Genomic DNA, 20,635 nt, shown 5'->3' on the forward strand with positions numbered 1-20,635 from the left:
AAGCAAACCATTTCATTCTCTGATTTACCCCCACCCTATAAAAATCCCCACTCTGTGTGATGGCTTCTGTACTGTGTTGGTCCTGAGACCAGCCCAGCTCCATGCGGGATGTTCTGTTGCTCTTTCAGCATAAGCAGGTCTATTGTGATATTTATCTGAATTCAAACAAGGCTAATTAAAAGAGCTGCTGACAGTTGTTGTGATCTGACTTTGACTGCAGCTTGATGGTCATTATGGGTAAATAATGAACCAGGTCTGCAAATGTAGCAGCTGCCAACTTGGGATAGAAGAACGGCTATTGCTTCCAATTTAAGGATCTATCGACCGCTTCCCTTCTCCCTGCAGATCTTCTACAGAAAACTAATGTTTTCTGCTGCCGCGTATTGTGGTTTCAGCTGTTTCAGATAGAGCCTATAATTTCCTTCTTTAATATTTAACTTAGGACATTATTAGCTTTCAGAGTTAACAACTTTTCTATTTTGAAGAAGTTCAGCTTTGTCCTTGTGTGTGCTATAACTAGCTAACCAGCTGTAGTTTATTTGTATGCGTTTAATTTGTATTATGTAGGAAAGAGTCTGAAAGAGCAAGGTACAGCTTTATGAAGATGTTTCAAAATCCTACGTAAATGGTTTTTACTTGTTTTTTTAAGAGAAACATGTCCCTTGCTTTTGTTTTCTTATAGATGGACACCTCCTGCCAAACCTGTTTCAGGTTTTGTTCACTGATTCAGTGACTTATGAAATATTTTGATACACAGCTCCATTTATCAGTTCAGAGGAACTGCAGTGACTTACATTAAAATGTGATACTGAATATATTGCCACTGTATCATGAACTTTTCCTTGTACTATTAGCACATCAGAACAGGTGCATTAAAGGTAAGAGAGAAACACATTGCGTTCATAGATTGATGTACTCCCTTGAAGATTTCCCGCACTTATAAAACAGGGCCTCTGGATTTGAAAGTCACAGTCTAGAATTTAACACCAGCTAGTACTTAACAACACACCCTAGCATTTGTTCACCTGCCATGGAGAAGGCTGTCTGCATTATGTAAAGGCTGAGGAGACACTGGTGCTTTGTGCATAATGCAGCAGAGCTTCAAGATCTTGCTGGGAGGAAATGATCCCAAACATGCCCCTGAAAGACAAGTCTTATTTTGAAAAATAATGATGAAAAATTGCTTATTTCTCCATGTATTTGTGTCTGTGTTTATTGCAGGAAGAACTAAACTTCATTTATCCAACTCCAGAATAGTGCAGTGAATGTTTCTGCTTTTCTGTTTCCAGCTTGGATAATGCCAGCAATAGTGTTAACAAGGGGTTATGTTATGCTGGCTTATGTTAAACCAGATCACCCCCTAACATGTGCAGAGCCATTCATCTGTGTCACCAAAACCCAAGAGGACATCTGACATGGGCTCTGAAACAGAAACAGTGATCACTTACAAATCAAACATGGCACGCTCTAAACTGATTGTGCACGGCAATCTTTTCTAGAAAGGACAACTAATTGAACATGATAAAGTGTAAAGTTAATTAACACCCTTAAATTTGTTGATTACTTTCACGGGATTATATTGTTCGTTGAGGAGCAGCTTTCTGTCCCAGCTGTCGCCTTTTTCAGAGAATGTCGCTGGTAAACAATAGAGACACCATAACAAGTCGTAAATGGTCCCTGTGACAGCAGCCCCTTGTGAGGCTGCATCTGTAGAAAATGATTAGAACAATTGCATTTTAAAGACGGCTCACATTGCAGCCCGAGTCCCATTGGTCCTCTTCTTGATCTCGTCTGATGGCAGACTGGTTAAAACATTTAAGTTCTTTTGAGTAAATTAAGTGATTTACTACATTTTGCTATATATCAATGAGAATGCTTTGGTGGCAGGATTTTTACAGTATTGAAGACAAATCTAACTCGATTGTACTCTTTAGATTGCCATCTCTCCCTTCTCTGGTTTTTGAAGATTTCTTTCTAATAGCCGTTGGATTGAAAATGACCTTCTTATTTGTGACTTATAAATGGTTATTCTAAGTTGTCTATGCTTGCATAATAGTTTTTTTATTATGAGCTGAACTCTTGGTTCAGCTTCTCATTAAGGCTAAATTCCGTATTTCAGTTCTTTGCTGCTGGTAGGCCAAAGACTTTAACATGTTCAAAGTGAGTAGATTTACTTTGTGTTATATTTGAATTTTTTGTAACACCAGGGTAGAAACTGTGTTCAGTATCTTTCCAATGTACTCTTTCATTTGAGTTTCAAATTTAAGTATGGCAAGTGTTTTTATATCACCATTTTCGGATGGAGCAACTAAGATTGAGAGGTGTTGTAAGTGGTCCAAGTGGTGTGACTCTCACTCCAGGTCACTTAACGCAGATCACATGTTCATTTTTCAAGTCTTCATGATAGTATCTCCATACATGTATATTTATGTGCATGCATATTTATTCAGCAATAAGTGAGAATGCCATTATCACATGTGGAGAATCATGCTATTCCAAAGTGAAAACATTGTGTTATTTAATAAGTTAGAAAACATTGTCTTAGTATTCTTGGTCATTTTATTAATCATTGATTTCTTTTCTGCTTACCTCCTAAAAAGCCAGGGATCATTTATCAGACACATGCTGGATGCTAAGATTCAAACAGCTCATGCCCATAATAATCTTATCAAGACCCCAGAAACATCATTGATTAGTATCAGTGCTTTATCAGAGATATCACTAGGAATGTCACAATCATTGAAAAAGGAGGTCATGGTCATTCATTCCTTCTCAGAGTTAACCTGAGATGAATCTTTGTTTCAATATTTATTTCATTATTTATTTATTTGGCTGCACCAGATCTTAGTTACAGCATGTGTTCCCTGACAAGGGATCGAACCCAGGCCCCCAGCATTGGGAGTGCAGAGTCTTCGCCAGCAAACCATCAAAGAAGTCCCCTGAGTCTAGAAAGAAAAGCAGGAGTTAGACAAAGAAGAAAGAGAAGGAAATTTCTTAAGAAGGAATGCCCAGGAGAGGCATGGATGCATGAAAAGCCATTGCACATGGCAGCCACTGAAAGGGTTTCCAGTATGCATTGCGTAGTGCATTTTGTTGCAGGGATAGGTGAGGAAACCAGAGAAGTGGTTAGAGTTCATTAAAAAGAAAAAAATTCAGAAACTAGTTACGGAGAAAGAAGAGAAAGAGAAAGTTATTGCTTCCTGTAACTAAAGAAAAGGGGGAAGATACAGTGAATTATGAAGTTCTCTTTTTTGCAGAAACATAAACATTTAAGTACTTCAGAAAAAATAGCTTTTCCTTAATGGAAAAAGAAACTGACACTATATAGAAATAGTAAGGAATAGTTATTAATGTCTCTAGCTGCTGGTTATATTCATGTTGATGCATGACTTGAGACTTAAGCCCGTTTTGGTTCTTCTGTCCAAAATGCCAAAGATTAGAATAAACAAATATTAGAATGAGGTTATTAATATTGACTTATGTTACAGGTACAAGACTAAGATTAGCCTGTAAAGGATATAAAGAAGGAACTGAATTTTAGCTCAGTTTACCTTGAAAAAATTGTCACTACTATTTTGTAAAAATATGAAGAACACTTTCCATTACTTTATTTACTGTCTCCTGCATAAAGTTCCAAATGATAATATTTTAAGCATGTAACTTAGTTCAAGGAAAAGTTATATTTTCCTTGAGACTGCTTTATTCCTCTCCCAAATAGGATTTGCCGAAAAGAAAGAAAAACAAAAGCCCTGATATCTATATTTGAAATTCATTGTGAAATCTTACGGTTTCATTTTGGTATTTGTTCTTAATTCTCATTTTCAGTTTTCTGATTGTTTCGTTCTACTAAGCAAGCTCAAATCTGTTGTGAAGAGAGGTAGGGTATTATGTGCATTTAGATAACAGGCAGAACTCACTGTTTTATATAAAACAAACAAAATTACATGCTCAAGTTACTTGAAACTGCTCTGAACACAATTTACAAATGGGTTCAGAATACTTGTATTCTTATCAAAGTTTTCATAAGCCTACCCACAGTTGACAGCAAGACCATTCTGAGATCAATTTCTTATTTGATTTTCACTCTTTCTGTCTCTGAGAATCAGTGTTCTTTTGATGATGGAGGTTAAAAAGTAGAAGGAAAGGGGGAATTGCTGTTTGATGGTGATTGTCTTCATCCATCTGACACGTGGTATGTGATGCTACCTTTTGGCATTTACTTCTGAGTATGTGTCTCTTTTTCCTAATTATTTGTTAGACTTTTTGAGAGCAAAGACTATGTTTTATACCTATCATGACCTTACATTTTGGACTTTCTGGAACAGTTGTGTTTCAGATATTCTCCTGATACCAAAAAAGAGGTCCCAATTTTTCATTTAGAAAATATGCTTACTCCTTGAATCTTTGTACCTAGCACCAAGATCTATCAAGCTGTTAGAAGGACTGATAGATAGGTCCTGCTGATATTTTCTTCTTCGAACTTCTTGCATTTGTGTGTATACCTCTCCTGTAGCTTGCATCTAACAGTCTTTTATTATTTATATTTGCATTTGTCTTACCTCTTCTCCTGTCTCCATCCACATGTACCCCCACACTGCCACAAACACTGGCTGTCAAACTCCTTGGATGCAAGGACTGTGTCTTTGCCATTCTTGGTTGAGAACTACTGAGGAATGGATTTCGGATGGTCACATTTTTTTTTATGTCAACTATAAGGAGGAGTGGAAGGAAGGAAAGAGGGAAGGTAGTTTAGATAACGGAGGCTCCCTGTGATGCCTTTTTTTAAAGGGGAGGGGTGATTTAGGGACTTGGATTAAAGTGCTTCTCCACTGTAAGGTTGATTGAAATCAAACTGCTACCAAGAAAAGTGATAGATATCTATCACTTTAAAAGCAGGGTAGTCAGCCACCCATTTTGAATGGTTTGGGCATTTGCCTTTTCATTTGTCTGTACCAGTGCATTCAGTTTTTCTGATCCTAGGGTCATAGGAGAGAAACACAAATGACATCATCACAGGAAAGTGTTAGATAAACCATCAAAGGCAACTACAAGTCTTTAGGCTTGTCAGATTTAATTACTGTAGTTACATGAAAAAATTCATTTTTTAACTTTTCTCTATTCTGAAACTTTTTATATATTATTTGCATAAAATGAAACCTGCTTCACTTTTGTGTGTTAGTATGATGGATGTGGGAAAGTGTATGTGTATGAGCTGGAGAATCCAAAATTACAGAATTTCAAAAGCTTAAAAGTAACTCAGTGATAATCTTGTCTAATCATCTCACTTTAAATGTGAGAAAACTTGTAGAATGACAAACGCTGTGTGTGTTTCCGGGAGCAGCTCTTGCATGACTGTAGTCACTAATTTCCTGGTTCTCCCTTTGCCCCTTTCTCTTTCTGGAACACATAGTGTATTTACTAAGCATCTCTTATGTACTGGACCCTGCGTATACAGGGTGAATAAGCCAGAGTTACTGCTCTCCTAGAGCTAATTTTAATGTGGGGAATTCAGATCAGAAACAAATAAATAGAGATGTTAACATAAACAGATGGTACTCAGTGCTGTGAATAAAATGAAATCTGGAAAGGGGATAGAGAGTGGCCGGGTGCCATTTTAGATGGGTATGTTACAGAGATAGGGAAGGCCTCTCTAAAGAGGTGAATTTTGAGAAAAAACCTGAATGATATAAAGGAAACAAGTATTAAATACCTAGGAAAAGAACATTCCAGGAAGAAGGACTAGCAAGTGCAAGGCTTTGAGAAGGGAACTCACTTGAGCTGCTTCAGGAGCAACAGGGAGGCCAGGTGCCTGGAAAGCAGTGAGTGCTGAAGAGAATGGTGTGAAATGAACTAAGAGAGGTAGCCAGGGACCACACCGTGTGCTGCTTTTTAGGACTTTGGATTTTATATTGAGAATGATGGGCCACTTTGGAGGCTTGAGAGGAGGGAGGAACCATGAACAGGGGCTCTACTTACGTGCAGATTTTTTTCAGTAATAAGTATTTCTGTACTATACGACCCATGATTGGTTGACTCTTTGGATGCAGAAGGCTGGCCATAAATTAGACTCAGATTTTCAACTGCATTGGGGTGGGGGTCAGTGCTCCCCATCTCTGTATTATTCAAGGGTCAGCTATGTTTTAAGAAGGATCCCTCTGACTGTTGTATGGAGAATAGACTTTAGAGACAAGAGCTGAAGCGAGATCAGGTAGGACCTGGCTGTCACAGTAATTCAGGTGAGAGATAGTGATGACTCAACCCAGGTTTGGTGATGGTTAAGGAGAGAGGGGGCTGGTTCACAAGTGTATAACTTAACTTCTTGGGATCGGGAGCACATGTTATTCATCTGTCACCCTAGGGCTTAGCACAGGGCTTGATTCTTAGTAGGTTAATTTTGTTGAATGAATAAGACCAAACAAATGCAGCTTTCTTGTCACTTTCCAACATTGTGTTGCTTTTGAAAGATTTTACAAGAGGTCTTCACTGTAATCTTAATGTCACTGGCTATGGACTACTTTAGTAGTTCTTAACTTCAACCAGCCTGCTTCCATTATTTATAGAATTGGCTCAAGCCAGCCACTATTTAGCCAGAGAGGCTAAAATTATACTAGAGCAGACAGCTTAGATAACCAAATAGGAAAAGACTCAAGATATTATATAGGTAAAGATAAAACCACTCTATGAAAAAGCTATTAATGTTTTCCTATTTTATACACAGAACCTCAGAGAAGTGAAGTAATTTGTTTATATTTTGTTTATAATAACAACATAACCAGCACATCCCCAAACCAGGTATTTCATCTCCAGATCCTTTACTGTTTGTACCATGCTCATAAATTAATTTACTGAACAACTATCTGTTGAATGTATCAGGCACCATGATAGATAATGGAGTGCTGACATAAGCATGACCCAAATGCTCCCCTTGTAAGTGGTTTATGCTGTCATGGAGGAATCAGGTAAGAAAGTCAAAGGTTTTAATAAGGTGTATAAATGCTGTAATAAAATTAAGCATAGGACATATTTCAGTTTTGTATGTATAATACAATTACTAAAATACAAGGTAAAATAAATACTCCCAGTAGTCTAGCAGCTGCCTAGTTATATATTCGATGTTTTCCTATTTTGGGGAGTGGATCTGATTTAAAACGCATGGCAGAGTAATTAAGTTATTGTTTATTATTCATAGACGTAAAAATGTGTGCAATGTCTTCTGAAATCCATGAGACTGTCTTATACAGCTTTAGAGTTCCAGTTGTCTCTATGTTATTTCAAAACTCGAAATGGTTGCATTTATTTTGGGATAACTTCAGTTCAGTCACTCAGTCATATCTGACTCTTTGCGACCCCATGGACTGCAACATGCCAGGCTTCCCTGTTCATCACCAACTCCTGGAGCTTGCTCAAACTCATGTCCATCGAGTTGGTAATGCCATCCAACCATCTCATACTCTGTCATCCCCTGCTCTTCCTGCTTTCAATCTTTCCCAGCATCGGCGTCTTTTCCAGAGAGTCAGTTCTTTATGTCAGGTGGCCAAAGTATTGGAGTTTCAGCTTCAGCATCAGTCCTCCCAACGTATATTTAGGACTGATTTCCTTTAGGATTGACTGGTTGGATCTCCTTGCAGTCCAAGGGACTCTCAAGAGTCTTCTCCAACATCACAGTTCAAAAGCATCAATTCTTCGGTGCTCAGCTTTCTTTATAGTCCAACTCTCACATCCATACATGACTACTGGAAAAACCATAACTTTGACTAGATGGACCAGGTCTTAATTTTGTCATTGCAATAGGACTCGGCTTGATAGTAACATATGGTTAAAGGAATACATGTGGAAAGTTAGAATGTGGTCCCAGGGAATGCCAAAACTTTAGAATTACCCAGTTTAGTCAGACCCTTAACATTGGAATATAGACTATGATGAAGTCGGAAATAATTACATCACATAATGAGAGAAGGAAAGAGTGGAAATACCACAGACTTACAAATTAAAAGATGAATTATTCTTTCTTTTGTGGTATTCTCTTAAGTAACTTATTTCTTCTTTTTGAAATATGTGTTTGAACAAGTGAGAAAGTACACCTGTCAAAAGATTAACCAGCTGAGAACCATTGTCAGCATTAATTTTCCTTTAATAAATGACTCTCTGAAGCTATTTAGCAGCCTGTAATCTAGATACAAAGCTGTTGACCTATGATGGATAGTGCTGGGTTTGTTTGTAAGCTTTGACTTAAATCGTCTGCTTAATTTCTCCTGGTCAGATCAACAGGATTTGGAGTAAGGGTGGTTATGTGGTTTGAATTAAAATAGCCATAGAAATTGAGCAAAATGATTGTAAAACATTAATGATCCACCATCTTGGTGAAGTAAATTAGAAACTAACAAAATGACAGTCACTTAAACTTCACCATTATCAGAATGTTCAAATGACACAGATAAGCTAATTAAAAGCATTTGTTCTAATTGGGTTTTTGTACATAATCAGTTCCATAGTGTGTCTGAAAATATTGTGAAATAATGTAATTTAACCATATGTAAGCATCTCAGACTTTCATAGCATGTGGGCACTTCCTCTTCCAAGATTGTTTGGCTAACATAATGCTGACTTCTCTTCCTTTTAATAATTAGTTAAAAATAGCATGAACTGTAAAATAGAAAGGCTATCAGTTTGTGAAATGTTCACAATTAGAATGAAATAAAGATCCTCATTTGGCTTTTTATGTATAAAACCTGTATTTCATTGAATAAATTAAATTTAAAAGTAGGCCATTACTTGTAGCTGTCTATTCTAATAGCCAGGTTTGATACATAGCACAAATAGTTACAGTTTCTTTATTCCTAGCTATACTATAAATAAGTTGTAAAGACAAAAATTGTACTAATATAGTTCTTTCACATACTGCCCTGGTTTTGAACAGCAAAACCTAACCTGAAAATTATGAATTAAGATTTTTCTAATGCTAAAAGCAATAAATAATACTCTTGGTTTTATTTTATAGTTAATAATAATATGGATGAGTGAAGCTCCCCCCTACTTCCTTTTTAAGACAAGTGTCAGTTCAGTTCAGTTCAGTCGCTCAGTAGTGTCTGACTCTTTGCGACCTCATGAACCACAGCACATCAGGCCTCCCTGTCCATTACCAACTCCCGGAGTCCACCCAAATCCATGTCCATTGAGTCGGTGATGCCATCCAACCATCTCATCCTCTGTCGTCCCCTTCTCCTCCTGCCCTCTATCTTTCCCAGCATCAGGGTCTTTTCCAATGAGTCAGCTCTTCGCATCAGGAGGCCAAAGTATTGGAGTTTCAGCTTCAACATCAGTCCTTCCAATGAACACCCAGGACTGATCTCCTTTAGGATAGACTGGTTGGATCTCCTTGCAGTCCAAGGGACTCTCAAGAGTCTAAGCCATATTTTCTGTGCTGAAGTAGAAGTTGCTTCTCCAGTCATTTCCATTAGTGAACACACTTCAGACCTTTGAGAGGCTAAGGAGTGGCCACACCATTGATAAAGTTTATTTCTTCTTCCCGTCATATCACCAGGAATGAACTGCCCGAAAGGTGTATAGGCCTACCTTGTTATATTGCTCTTTACAAATATTGGGTTTTTCCATTATACACAGAATGGGTACACAGCAAGGTCCTACTGTCTGGCACAGGGAACTATATTAAATATCCTGTGATAAGCTGTAAAGAAAAAGAATATATGTATGTATAACTGAGTCACTTTACAGCAGAAATTAACAAGACATTGTGAATCAACTGTACTTCAATAATAAATAAATTAAATATTTATTTAACAGAAAGAACCAACATGGTGGTAACCTTGATGTGTCAGGTGATACTTAGCATTTTTAACAATAAAGAATTTTTAAATTGTGTATGCATTGTTTTTATAGACATAATGCTATTGCCCATGTAGTAGAGTACAGAACAGTGTAAATATAACTTTTATATACATTGGAAAATCTAAATATTCATGTGACTCTCACCTGATTACAATATTCACATTACGGGGGTGACCTGGAACTGAACCCACAGAATCTTCAAGGTATGCATGCTTATATAGCAGGAGGAAAAAGAAAAATCAAGTAATAGCTAGAAAGTGCACATCAGAATAATCAGTCTAACTAAGCAATTGTTTTCTTTACCTTAAAAAAGAATGTTTCCATCTGAAATTTCTGGTTGTTTATGGGAGAAAAAGACAAGTCCCTCTCTTTGTCAATCTCATTTGTAGTGTGCAGAGAGGGAGTGAGTGAACCAGAGACCCCAAATCCAAACCTGGGCAGCTGACCCATGGCTGTTCCCAGGGCACAGATACTGGTCAGGGTACAGGTCATCTTTTTCACACACTATTACTGAATAGGTTTTTCAGGAGAATAAGAGATGCATGGAAATAATAAAATTCACATTTCAAATTCCCATGGTACTCCATGATCCTGCAAAAAAACTTGAGATGAATTGAGTTCTGTGGGTTGCCTTTGGCTTATGAGTAACCTTCTTAATACTTGACAATTAAAATATTCCAGGAGAGATTTATGCTTGACACCAATATAACTTGGATTTGGTTTGGAATTTTCTCTGATTTTATAATCTACTTAAACACTTGAAGAAATGTATCCCTCTGCTTCTGTCCCTTTACCCCCAAATCATTCAGGTGTGGGAGCCGCTCGGTCGGGGAACCTCACATTTATGGTAGGAGGAGTCGAAGAAGAATTTGCTGCTGCCCAAGAGTTGCTGGGGTGCATGGGCTCCAATGTGGTGTATTGTGGCGCTGTTGGGACAGGGCAGGTAACGTTTTCATATCATTGACACTGATTTGATGATGTAAAATCAGCTAATGTTCATTTTTCTTTCCTGACGACAATCTGATTCTGCCTTACTCTGTTCAATCTGTGGATTTTTTGTTTGCTCAGATTTTCTTAAATTAATTTAGAAAAAATTAGTTTTCCATCATTCCTACTAGAAGTAAGCAGAGATCAGCCAATTAATTTAAAAAGATGCCAAAAGTTCCTTTATTTCAGACTTTGACATGTTTGCCCTAGCGACCACTGAAATTATCCTTAAAATGGCTTCTGTATGAAGTGCTCATGTTGTCTGATTTGCTGTTATCCTCCCTCTAACTTTGTAATTGCTTGCCACAGCTCTCTTCTTAGTACTGTTGGGTAGAAGTAATGTATGCACTTTAACTTTAAAAAAACAAAACACATAATTTTCCTTAAGAAATGTGTTATGTTACTCTTCTAATCAGACAGAGGTGAATGATCACATTGAATCTGGAAATCAAACAGGTTGTCCCCCTCCCACCCAACACTCTCACTCCTTTCATGCTTTGTCCTGGTCACTAGTCCCTTTTTTTTTTTTTTAAATCATATTCAGGACTCTTCTATGATCCTAGATACATCTGTTGTCTCCATTCCCTTATCCAGTCAGTCTCCAGTTTCTGATTCTGGCTTCAGTGGCTCTCACTGTTTTCTCTCTAGTTCATTGCACACATTACCTGGTCTGGTCTTTCGTTGTGTCATGCCTTGTTTACTGCTCGCAGGGCCTAGTGGATCTCTGGACACTGGGCTTACCCCTCTACCAACCCTATAACCAGAACCAATCAAGATGCTTGTGTCCTTGTAGAGTTCCCAGTTCTGACACTTTGTGTAGATCTCGTTTCCTACCATGTCAAACTCGAGGACACGCTATTCTAGCTTCCGTAGCTCTTGACCCAGTCTTAAGCTGTCAAACTTCTTCCCAGTCCTTAAAACCACTGCCCAGGAATCCGTTTGCTTACTGTTCTCAAGAATATCCCATACTCTTATGTATTTACTTCTTCTCCTGGTCTCCTCCTTTCCCTCCCTTACCTATTTAAATCCTGCCAGACCTTCTGAGAGATGGTTTCAGGTTTCACTTCCTCTCTCCTCCTGCCCTCAGTGATCTGGTGTCTCTGAACTCCTCCTGTCTCTGTCTACAGCTTCTACCGTACAGTTTACCACGTAGTTGTGTTTGCTTGTTCACTGCCCTTTCATTCAGTGTCTTACTACTGTTTCCCCGGTGAGGATGTCAGCCCCATTCCTGAAGGAACAGTTGTGCCACATCAGTCAGTATTCCCTGTCGTGCCTGCACCCATGAAGTAACTCGGTCACCTACACTTCACGGTTCTTCCCTGGTGCAAGAGACACCCCCACCCCTACCCCTGTCAGCTCTGGGAGCTTGTGTTAGGCTTGGAGGGAGGTTTGCAGCACCAAATGCCTTTTCCTGTTTGAGAGAATCAACAGTTGAATGCTGTTACTTTTAGAAACATGTAGAATTGGGTGAAGAAATCTTCCTGTGAGTTATAGCTTGAAAATAAATATATTTAATATGTACTCAATTTATTTTCAGGCTGCGAAGATCTGCAACAACTTGCTGTTAGCTATTAGTATGATTGGAACTGCTGAAGCTATGAATCTGGGAATCAGGTTTGTTGAATACATATACTAACAATTTTTATGAGCTTTCCGATTTGATTTTCTGATGTTGAAAACAAATGTTCATGAGAGATAAATGAGTTGATCCAGGAACATTTTGAAAGTATTTCATTATTGAACTTTAATAGACTTTGCTTATTGGACAACCAATAGGACCCTGGAGAGCATGAGTACTCTTTGCCCTAAGCCATAAAATGCGTTGTGCTATTTGAAGTTACATTATCCTTTTTACATTGGGAGCTCCATTTCTTCTATTATGTCACAATGTAAGAAACACTTTTACTATAAAATTTAAACAGTCTTTGGCAGTGTAGGACAAATTTTTATGAAATACAGTTTTAATGTATAGTGAATTCAAGTGTTAGGCTACCATGTGACTGGTTTTATGTATTTATTTAAAATATAGTCCCCAGTATCTACACTAAAAGGACTCTTGGTTATTTATTCTCAGGATAAACTGGGTGGCATTTATAAGACTACATAGCATAACTCTTCATTTTAACTTGCCTAGGGTTTTACATTAAGGTTTTACATTATCCTTACTTTACATTAAAAATGTATCTTTTCATTGAAATAAAATGGCATTCATACTTTGCTGAAATTGATTGAGGAATTCAGTTTTTCCTACGATGGGGATCATCCTTTAGAATGCTTAAGGTTAATGGCTTAATTTTAGTCTTTAATCTTTTGGGTTAGGAATTCTAAATATGATTAATCACCTAATTAATTTTTTGGATGTTTTGTATTTCATGAATATAATATATATTTCTTATTTTAGAAAATGCTTAATGAGAAAGATGCTTTTATTCAGGTGTTTTCTTTATACTTCCCAGAACTGCTTGCCAAATATATTACAAATCAGAGTAGTGTTTCATATCATAGCTTTTGATAAAAGTAATAAAAGAGCCAAAGTACTTGAGATATTTTTTAAAACACAGTAATGGATTCACATTTCCTCTTAATTACCATATCAAGATGCTGTTGTTTTATTGAATTGCCCTTGTCTCAGATGTTAAACTATCTTGACCTATTAAGTTGTCATGTTGTAATTGAGATAAAAGAGGAATTTGCTTTGCATCAGTGCTAATTGGTTTATCAATATCCTGTACCATTTACATTTTAAAATTGAATGTCTGTAAGATGGTAAGGCATATCTGTACAAAGTCTTAATAAAACTGGTAGTATATAGGAAGCTTTTCAGAGTGTTGTGTGTGTAATGTAGCTAGTTTAGGCTATGGGTCACTTATCATAATTGGAAAACTAGTTACTAGTAACTTATTTTCATGTCCATTCTTTAGACTAATTTTATGAAGGAAGAAAATGTAAATTTCTGGAACCAAATTGCATACAAAATTAATTGGTATTTACAACAGGATTAGAGTATTAGTATGCATTTTCAGCTTTAGAATTTTATTTTCTGTTTTCTGGATATAAATGAGTATATAATTAAAAAAGTAAAAGCCTAGATTACACTATACCAAAATTTCCCTCTATTTTTGCCAATTTATTTTATATTCTGCCTCTTACATTAAGCATCACTGGATCAGAATGTTCATTAGGCATCTTATAGCATTCCTCAAATGTTTCTCCTAGCAAAACTCTTATTAGGTGATCGTTCTAAAATGAAATTTTTGTACAGTAAGTGCTTATGGAAGTCTAACTCCAAAGGCCAGCTAATAAAGAGTAGTATGAAAATCAGTTGAATAAAATGTATACATTAGCTATTAGAGTAAGTTTATTATCAAAGAGGAAAACAAAGTGATAAAATTTCAAAGAAGTATTAAGAGCAAAAGCAATAAATCTTTTATCATTGGCCTTGATTCACTATGATAAAAACAATATTTGGAAAATATTAAGCTTTCAATGTTTAATTTTTCCAAAACTGTATATTACTGTTATTGATGTATATGTATATAAATAAAATATTTACATATGTATATACACACATACACATATGTCTGAATTCAAAGCAGGAATTCATTATTTTTACTTATGTGCTACAATATTAATAATCTGTAAGTTTGTGGTACTCTACATTGTACTAATGAATTGTTTATTTTCACAACATTAGGATTTTATCAGTTTATCTTACAGAGATTCTCAGTGGTTTGAAAGTCCTAAAAATGATTGCTTCGGCTATTGTCTTTTCTCCATGGTTTACAGACATGGTTTAAAATGACAGGATTGTTCTCTAATAGAGTATAGAGAGCGGCCACGATTTATTGAGCTTTGCAAGGTGAAAGAGAAAATTGGCATCAGCAAGCATAAATTCCCAAGTAGTAAATTCCCACAAAGTACTATAGCATCAAAGTGGTTCAGCCACATTTATATTCTGTTCACTCTGAAGTGAAAATTTTCTAGAGCATTAATGTCAACATTTACAAATTGAGTCACTTGTTCCTATGAAGTGATCATTTCTGATTAATTTCATTCTCATAAGGCAGTGTTTTTTTCTGGAACACTGACGTTTCCCTTTTTTAAATAGAAGAATAAAACCTTATAGTTTTAAACTCTTATTGACCCTATATGATCTTTTACAATGAATGTTTATGGATGTCAGTGAAAGTTTAAATGCTATAAAAAAAAGTAAAGCATAAAAAGCATTGGTATACAACATATTTTGAGATTCTTTTTTACTGGACCTTTCTGCCTTCTAATTGGGTTCTATTTAGGACTCAGAGCATAGTTTTACGGTACTAAAAATGCCTTATGTGCCTTAGAGAGATTTTGTTCCCATGCACCACGTAAGAATAAGGTTGGTAATGTGAGTTTTGTTGTTTTGTTTTCATTTTTCTTCTACCAGAAATTGTGTTTTTGTTTGGTTTTCTTTTTTTTTTTTTTTTCCCCCAATATGGGTAGTGTAACAAGTTATTTGCATTACCACCAGGGCCCAGGGCCCTCTAGCAACAGCCATATTGTCTCCTTCCACCAAAAGAAGCTTAAAACAGTTAAACTTCTGGAAGGCTGTTCAAGTTGAAGACTTTCCCACTAGCATAATTTTAGCTTCTTGGCTACTGTCCTGAGGTGGTGTTGCCTTTTTGTTTATGTGATGACTGAAACCTCTCAGTTGTACACCCTAATAGATAAAACATATGGCCAAAGGTTTATAATAAAGGTTTGACCAAATTTCTTACTAAACTGGTAAGATGGTCGTCATGATGGCTGATTATGTGACTACCCATATGACCTAGTGAGACTCAGGGTGGTGAGTCTGGGTGCCTGCTGATGACCACATTCCAGCTCTACCACCAACTTAAACTTTTCTCATCTATAAAATGACAAAAATAATAGTATCTATCCACAGTAATAATAGGATCTGTTGTGAAAAGTGCAAGTGTTAGTCACTGAGTCATGTCCAACTCTGTGTAACCCATGGACTGTAGCCCTCCAGGCTCCTCTGTCCATGGAGTTTCCCAGGCAAGAATACTGGAGGTAGCCATTCCCTTCCCCAGGAGAACTTCCCAGCCCAGGGATTGAACCCAGGTCTCCCACATTGCAGGCGGTTTCTTTACCATCTGAGCTACCAGGGAAGCCCTGTATCTGTTGTGAGGAGTAAATAAATTCACCCATGTCAGTCTTTTAAAACAGTTCCTGAGACATAGTAGGTGCTTAATACATGGTAGTTATTGACGTGATGGTGGTGGTTAGTATTTGAATTGTACGTTAACATTTTTTCTTCATAATGCTTCTCACTGGCTAGCATTATATATTTGTTTGTTTGTTTGTTTACTGCCTGTCTTCCCAACTAGAATGCAGGTTCTCTGAGCTTTGTCTGCTCATCCATGGCACATAGTAGGCACTCAGGGAACATTTGTCAGGTGAATGAAGAGGAAAGAGTGGGGGAGGTAGGTAAGGCTCTTCCCCCTGCCTTAGGTAAATGTTACTATGTGGATTTCCTAACTGGCCCACTCTTGGAGGGCAGGTACAGCCTCTCGTTAGCTGGCAGGTCTGCATAAACTTTGGTGAATAAGGGAATGATTGATTTAAATTGACCTAGTCTTGGATGTTTCATTTCCAGATCGGTTCCTGTGATACAAACATCTCAGTTTAGGGACATGATTTGCTGTGTTCTTATATAAACCAGACAGTATAGATACTTACAGAGACTATAAAGTGAGCAAACTTTTTTGGCCTTTAAAAGCCTTGGTTACAGTGAAGGCAAACACTTGGCTTCTCTTGAATTTTTCTTACAGTTTATGCATCATTTTTACTTCTCTCAAAAGTTCATTTCAAATTCTTGTGTTTTAAAGGTGAGTAGATTTGACACAGTGACGTTTATTTGAGTTGCATTATATATGCGGTCAGAGCAATGAATTCATTCTCTGTTTATATCAGAGAACATTCCAGCAATTGTAAAGCCACATGCATGCACGCGCGTACTCTCGAACCACATCCAGTGGCAAGTTATTATGGGGACTGACAGACTGTCATCCTTTTGATGGCTTGAGCTGTATATCTCCTGAACAGCAATGGGGCTCTTATGCAGAAAGTATCATATGTTCCCAGCCAATTTACAGGGAAACAGCAATAACATTTTATCATGGTTGAGAGCCCAGTAGCTGCTTCCTATTAAACTTGCCCTTTCAGATACCTGTCTTGGATTAATTTGTTGATTTCAAATGGAAACTCAGTCTTCTCCAGTGAAGCATGACGTTCTAGGATAGACTCCCTGAATGACAATTACTGTGTATTCTAGCTGGTTGCAGACCATTACAAGCCTTGGGCACAGTGGAAGACAGAGGACTTCAGTAACTGATTTTAATATCATGTCTAATTTTAGCTGTCAGTTATATATATGCCAGTGAAAGAATCCTCAGAAAGATGAAATGCAAAACACTTCTAACTTGCTCTTTTTAATGATACACTTTGCTGTTGGTGGGGGGAGTGGCTTGGGGAGGTGCAAAGAGGGAGCAGCCATCTCCTAAAGGGTATCAGCACGGTGGGGACGCATCACATTTGAAAAGTGAGCAAGTAACAACTGTCACCTCATTTTTTGGTGTGCCCCTCAGGTTGCTTCTAAATAGTAACATGTTCACCAAAAAGAGTTCCATAAATCAGTGCCGGTATTTTTCCTTGAACATTCAAGCAAAATGAAAGGTAGGGTTTTACAACAGATAATAAGCTGTGCTCCCATTTGGTGAGTATTATAGACAGAGTATGAATTTCTTTAGCAATAAAGAGCATTGTGAGGCACTGTTGAGTCCAGCCTGGTCAGCAGGGGAGTATCTCTGCTGCTCAGAATGTGATGAGCCATTTTAAAAGAAAATTTAAATTAGGAAGCCTGAATTACATTTCAAGTGGAAGGAAAAAGCAATGTTTTGGAGAGGGGGTCTTTAAAAATATCCCCTGCTCATAGAACACAATATTTGTGCTTAGAAAATATATTTGCAGTTACAGCAAATTGACTAGTTGTTCATTTGTGACTTTATTTTCCACAATTATTCCCTGAGTGCATTGGCTTTGGGTCATCTGCTACCATAGCACCCTGGTAGCCTGGTTTTATTTAAAAGAGAAAGAAAATGTCAGTAGCAAATTATACATGTAACAAACTTGGATCTTTATAAAAGAATGAGTGAAACTGTCAGGTTACTTTCCAGCAGAAAGTATTTGTTACAATCTTTTAGTAAATCTTTATTTACTAAATTTATTTACTAAATAAATCTTTATTTACTAAATTTAGTAAATTTAGTACTAAATTTAGTACTAAATCTTTATTTACTAAATTTACTACTAAATTTAGTACTGAATTTATTTACTAAATAAATCTTTATTTACTAAATTTAGTAAATCTTTATTTACAATCTTTTAGTAAAAACTGCTCACTATAACATGGCCCACTATGTGAATTCGTGTAGATGGCATGCCATATTGTATTACTTGAATCACAGTTGCTCCTTGAAAGTCTGATTACATAACAATTGTATTATGTGGTAAGTCCTTATCCATCCCAGGTATTATTCCTCGACCCCACTTGAGCGTTTGGAAAAAAGGTTTTCCTGGTTGTTATATTCTGCCCTGGAAATAAACAGATATATTTCAACACACAGGTAATAAGCAGCATGCCAAAATACACAATTCATTTAACATTTATATGTCTCTTTTTAATCTTTTTTTTTTTTTCCATTCTGGAACGGATTAATTTTAAGGAAAAGTAGAAGGTTTTATTTGAAACTTGATTAAAAGATATTTAGCAAAACTGTTCTTCCCAGACTGCACTAAGATACTTGAAATCGAAGTAGTACAGCATTTTAATTCTTTTTTTTTGTCCACATTTGAACAGCCGTTTATGCCATTGGCTCAGTGATAGAACAAATGATGTTCCCGCTTGGGCAGGCTTTGTTTTATCAGGATCAGTAACCTTATCAGCAGTTGACCCAGAACTATAATGCATGCCTCTGAATAGATAGCATATGTCACAGCTCTATGCAGACTTGCTTCATAAGCAAGATGGTCTAATGAAGATTTAATAAATAAGGAAAAGTTTACAGCAAGAAATGTCCTCTTTTATAATAATAACTTCTCATAAGCTCATTTTACTGCTCATGACTCATCTCTTGCATTTATTCTCATAAAAGCTAAAAGAATAAACATACACATAAATGATACATAGACTCCCATGAAACGTAGCTTATCTGTCAGTATTTCTTTCTGAAATATATCATTTGTGAGTAAAGACTGTAGAATTTAGATGATCATCTTGGCTTAAGGTTCTTAGGCGACACATAAATGCAATAATGTTCAAAAGACTAGAAAACCTATGTGTATGATAAGCCAGCAACATTTTTTATGCAATTATATATTGTTTCTTAAAAGCAGGGTAGCGCAGGTGTTCTCTCAGTGTAGTGTCCTGGCTCAAAAGTGTTTCTTCACTAGCTTTTAACACCCTATAATTTAAGATTGGATTCTTCACTCATCCATCTGCTTTGATTTTTGAAGACATCATAAATGGAGAGAGAAGATGGAGCACCCTCAGACATAAATAAGTCACATGTGACTTGTACACTTTGACATTTAACACTTCTTTCCTTTGACCTTTGACAGGTTAGGGCTTGACCCAAAACTCTTGGCTAAAATCCTAAATATGAGCTCAGGACGATGTTGGTCAAGTGACACTTATAATCCTGTACCTGGGGTGATGGATGGAGTTCCCTCGGCTAATAACTATCAGGGCGGATTCGGAACAACACTCATGGCAAAGGTATGGGAAATGCAGTCACTACCCAAGAGAGTGGGGAAATGTTTAATGGTCTCTTCTTCTCCTTCCATCTTTCCCTCTATCATTCTCCACCCACCCCCTCTTGCTACTACCTCCCTCCCTCCCCAGGGCTCACCACCCCACCCCACCCCACCCCACTCCCACTCCTCCCTGCTTGTAAGAAAGCACACGTCTATCCTAGAAGGCAGATGACTAAAATAGCGACTCACTCACAGGAAATTAGTTCAAACTTAGCTTGGATAAAAACCCTTATCTTTTTCATGTTTAATCCTGGTCTTTTGGATGAGAATAGATTAGGATGTTTCTCTTGTGTTTGGCTTTGTTTGTAATGTGAGTCGGTAAAATTTTGTTCTTCCTATAGTTCATAGTCTTCTTGTTTATAGTCATTTACCAAGTCCTTAGAAATGGAAGCAGTAAGCATTTTCTGATGGCTAATAATATAATGACATTAGATGTACATATCACAGAAGAGAGGATCTTTCTCATGATACTAGATTTCTAAATACATCTTCCTGCTTTAAGAATATGAGTTTACGTGTAAAGTCATTTGAAAAGCAAATTATCAGCCTTCTCTCATTTGTGATTTCAACGTTAGAAAATACTTTTTAGACAAACAGTTTCAGATTTTTGTGTAGTGCGTTCCCCCCGTTCTCACTCCCCACAACCCTGCCCTTTACTTTTCGACCAAAGTAATAGTACGAACACTTGGATATGGTGCGCATGTTACCCTCGCTCATTCCCCACGATGTTCGTGCATTCTGCTTCTCTACTGTGCCTTGACTTTGTCCACTCGCCCTCTCCACCACCTCCAGGACCTTGGCTGAACCTCATTTGGATGCTGTCACATCAGCCCTCCTTGCCTTTCATTCTCATCTTCCCCAGTTCATTTTCCATGACATGGCAAAGGGTGGGCTTCCTAAAATGTAAAAACCTGATTATGTCGTCTCTCCTGTTAAGTCTCTT

General features: G+C 37.1%; 1 protein-coding gene across 1 annotated transcript in view; it reads left to right on the forward strand.

The window, feature by feature from the left end:
- HIBADH (3-hydroxyisobutyrate dehydrogenase) overlaps positions 1 to 20,635 on the forward strand; it is a 109,849-nt gene that overhangs the window by 81,268 nt on the left and 7,946 nt on the right. Inside the window, exons 5-7 of the mRNA XM_061165463.1 lie at positions 10,656 to 10,789; positions 12,371 to 12,447; positions 19,498 to 19,654. Coding sequence (XP_061021446.1) covers positions 10,656 to 10,789; positions 12,371 to 12,447; positions 19,498 to 19,654 — 368 coding nt within the window. The remainder of the gene's footprint in view (positions 1 to 10,655; positions 10,790 to 12,370; positions 12,448 to 19,497; positions 19,655 to 20,635) is intronic.

This window comes from Dama dama, chromosome 18 (assembly GCF_033118175.1).
Source record: "Dama dama isolate Ldn47 chromosome 18, ASM3311817v1, whole genome shotgun sequence".
In the NCBI taxonomy this organism is placed as follows: domain Eukaryota; kingdom Metazoa; phylum Chordata; class Mammalia; order Artiodactyla; family Cervidae; genus Dama; species Dama dama.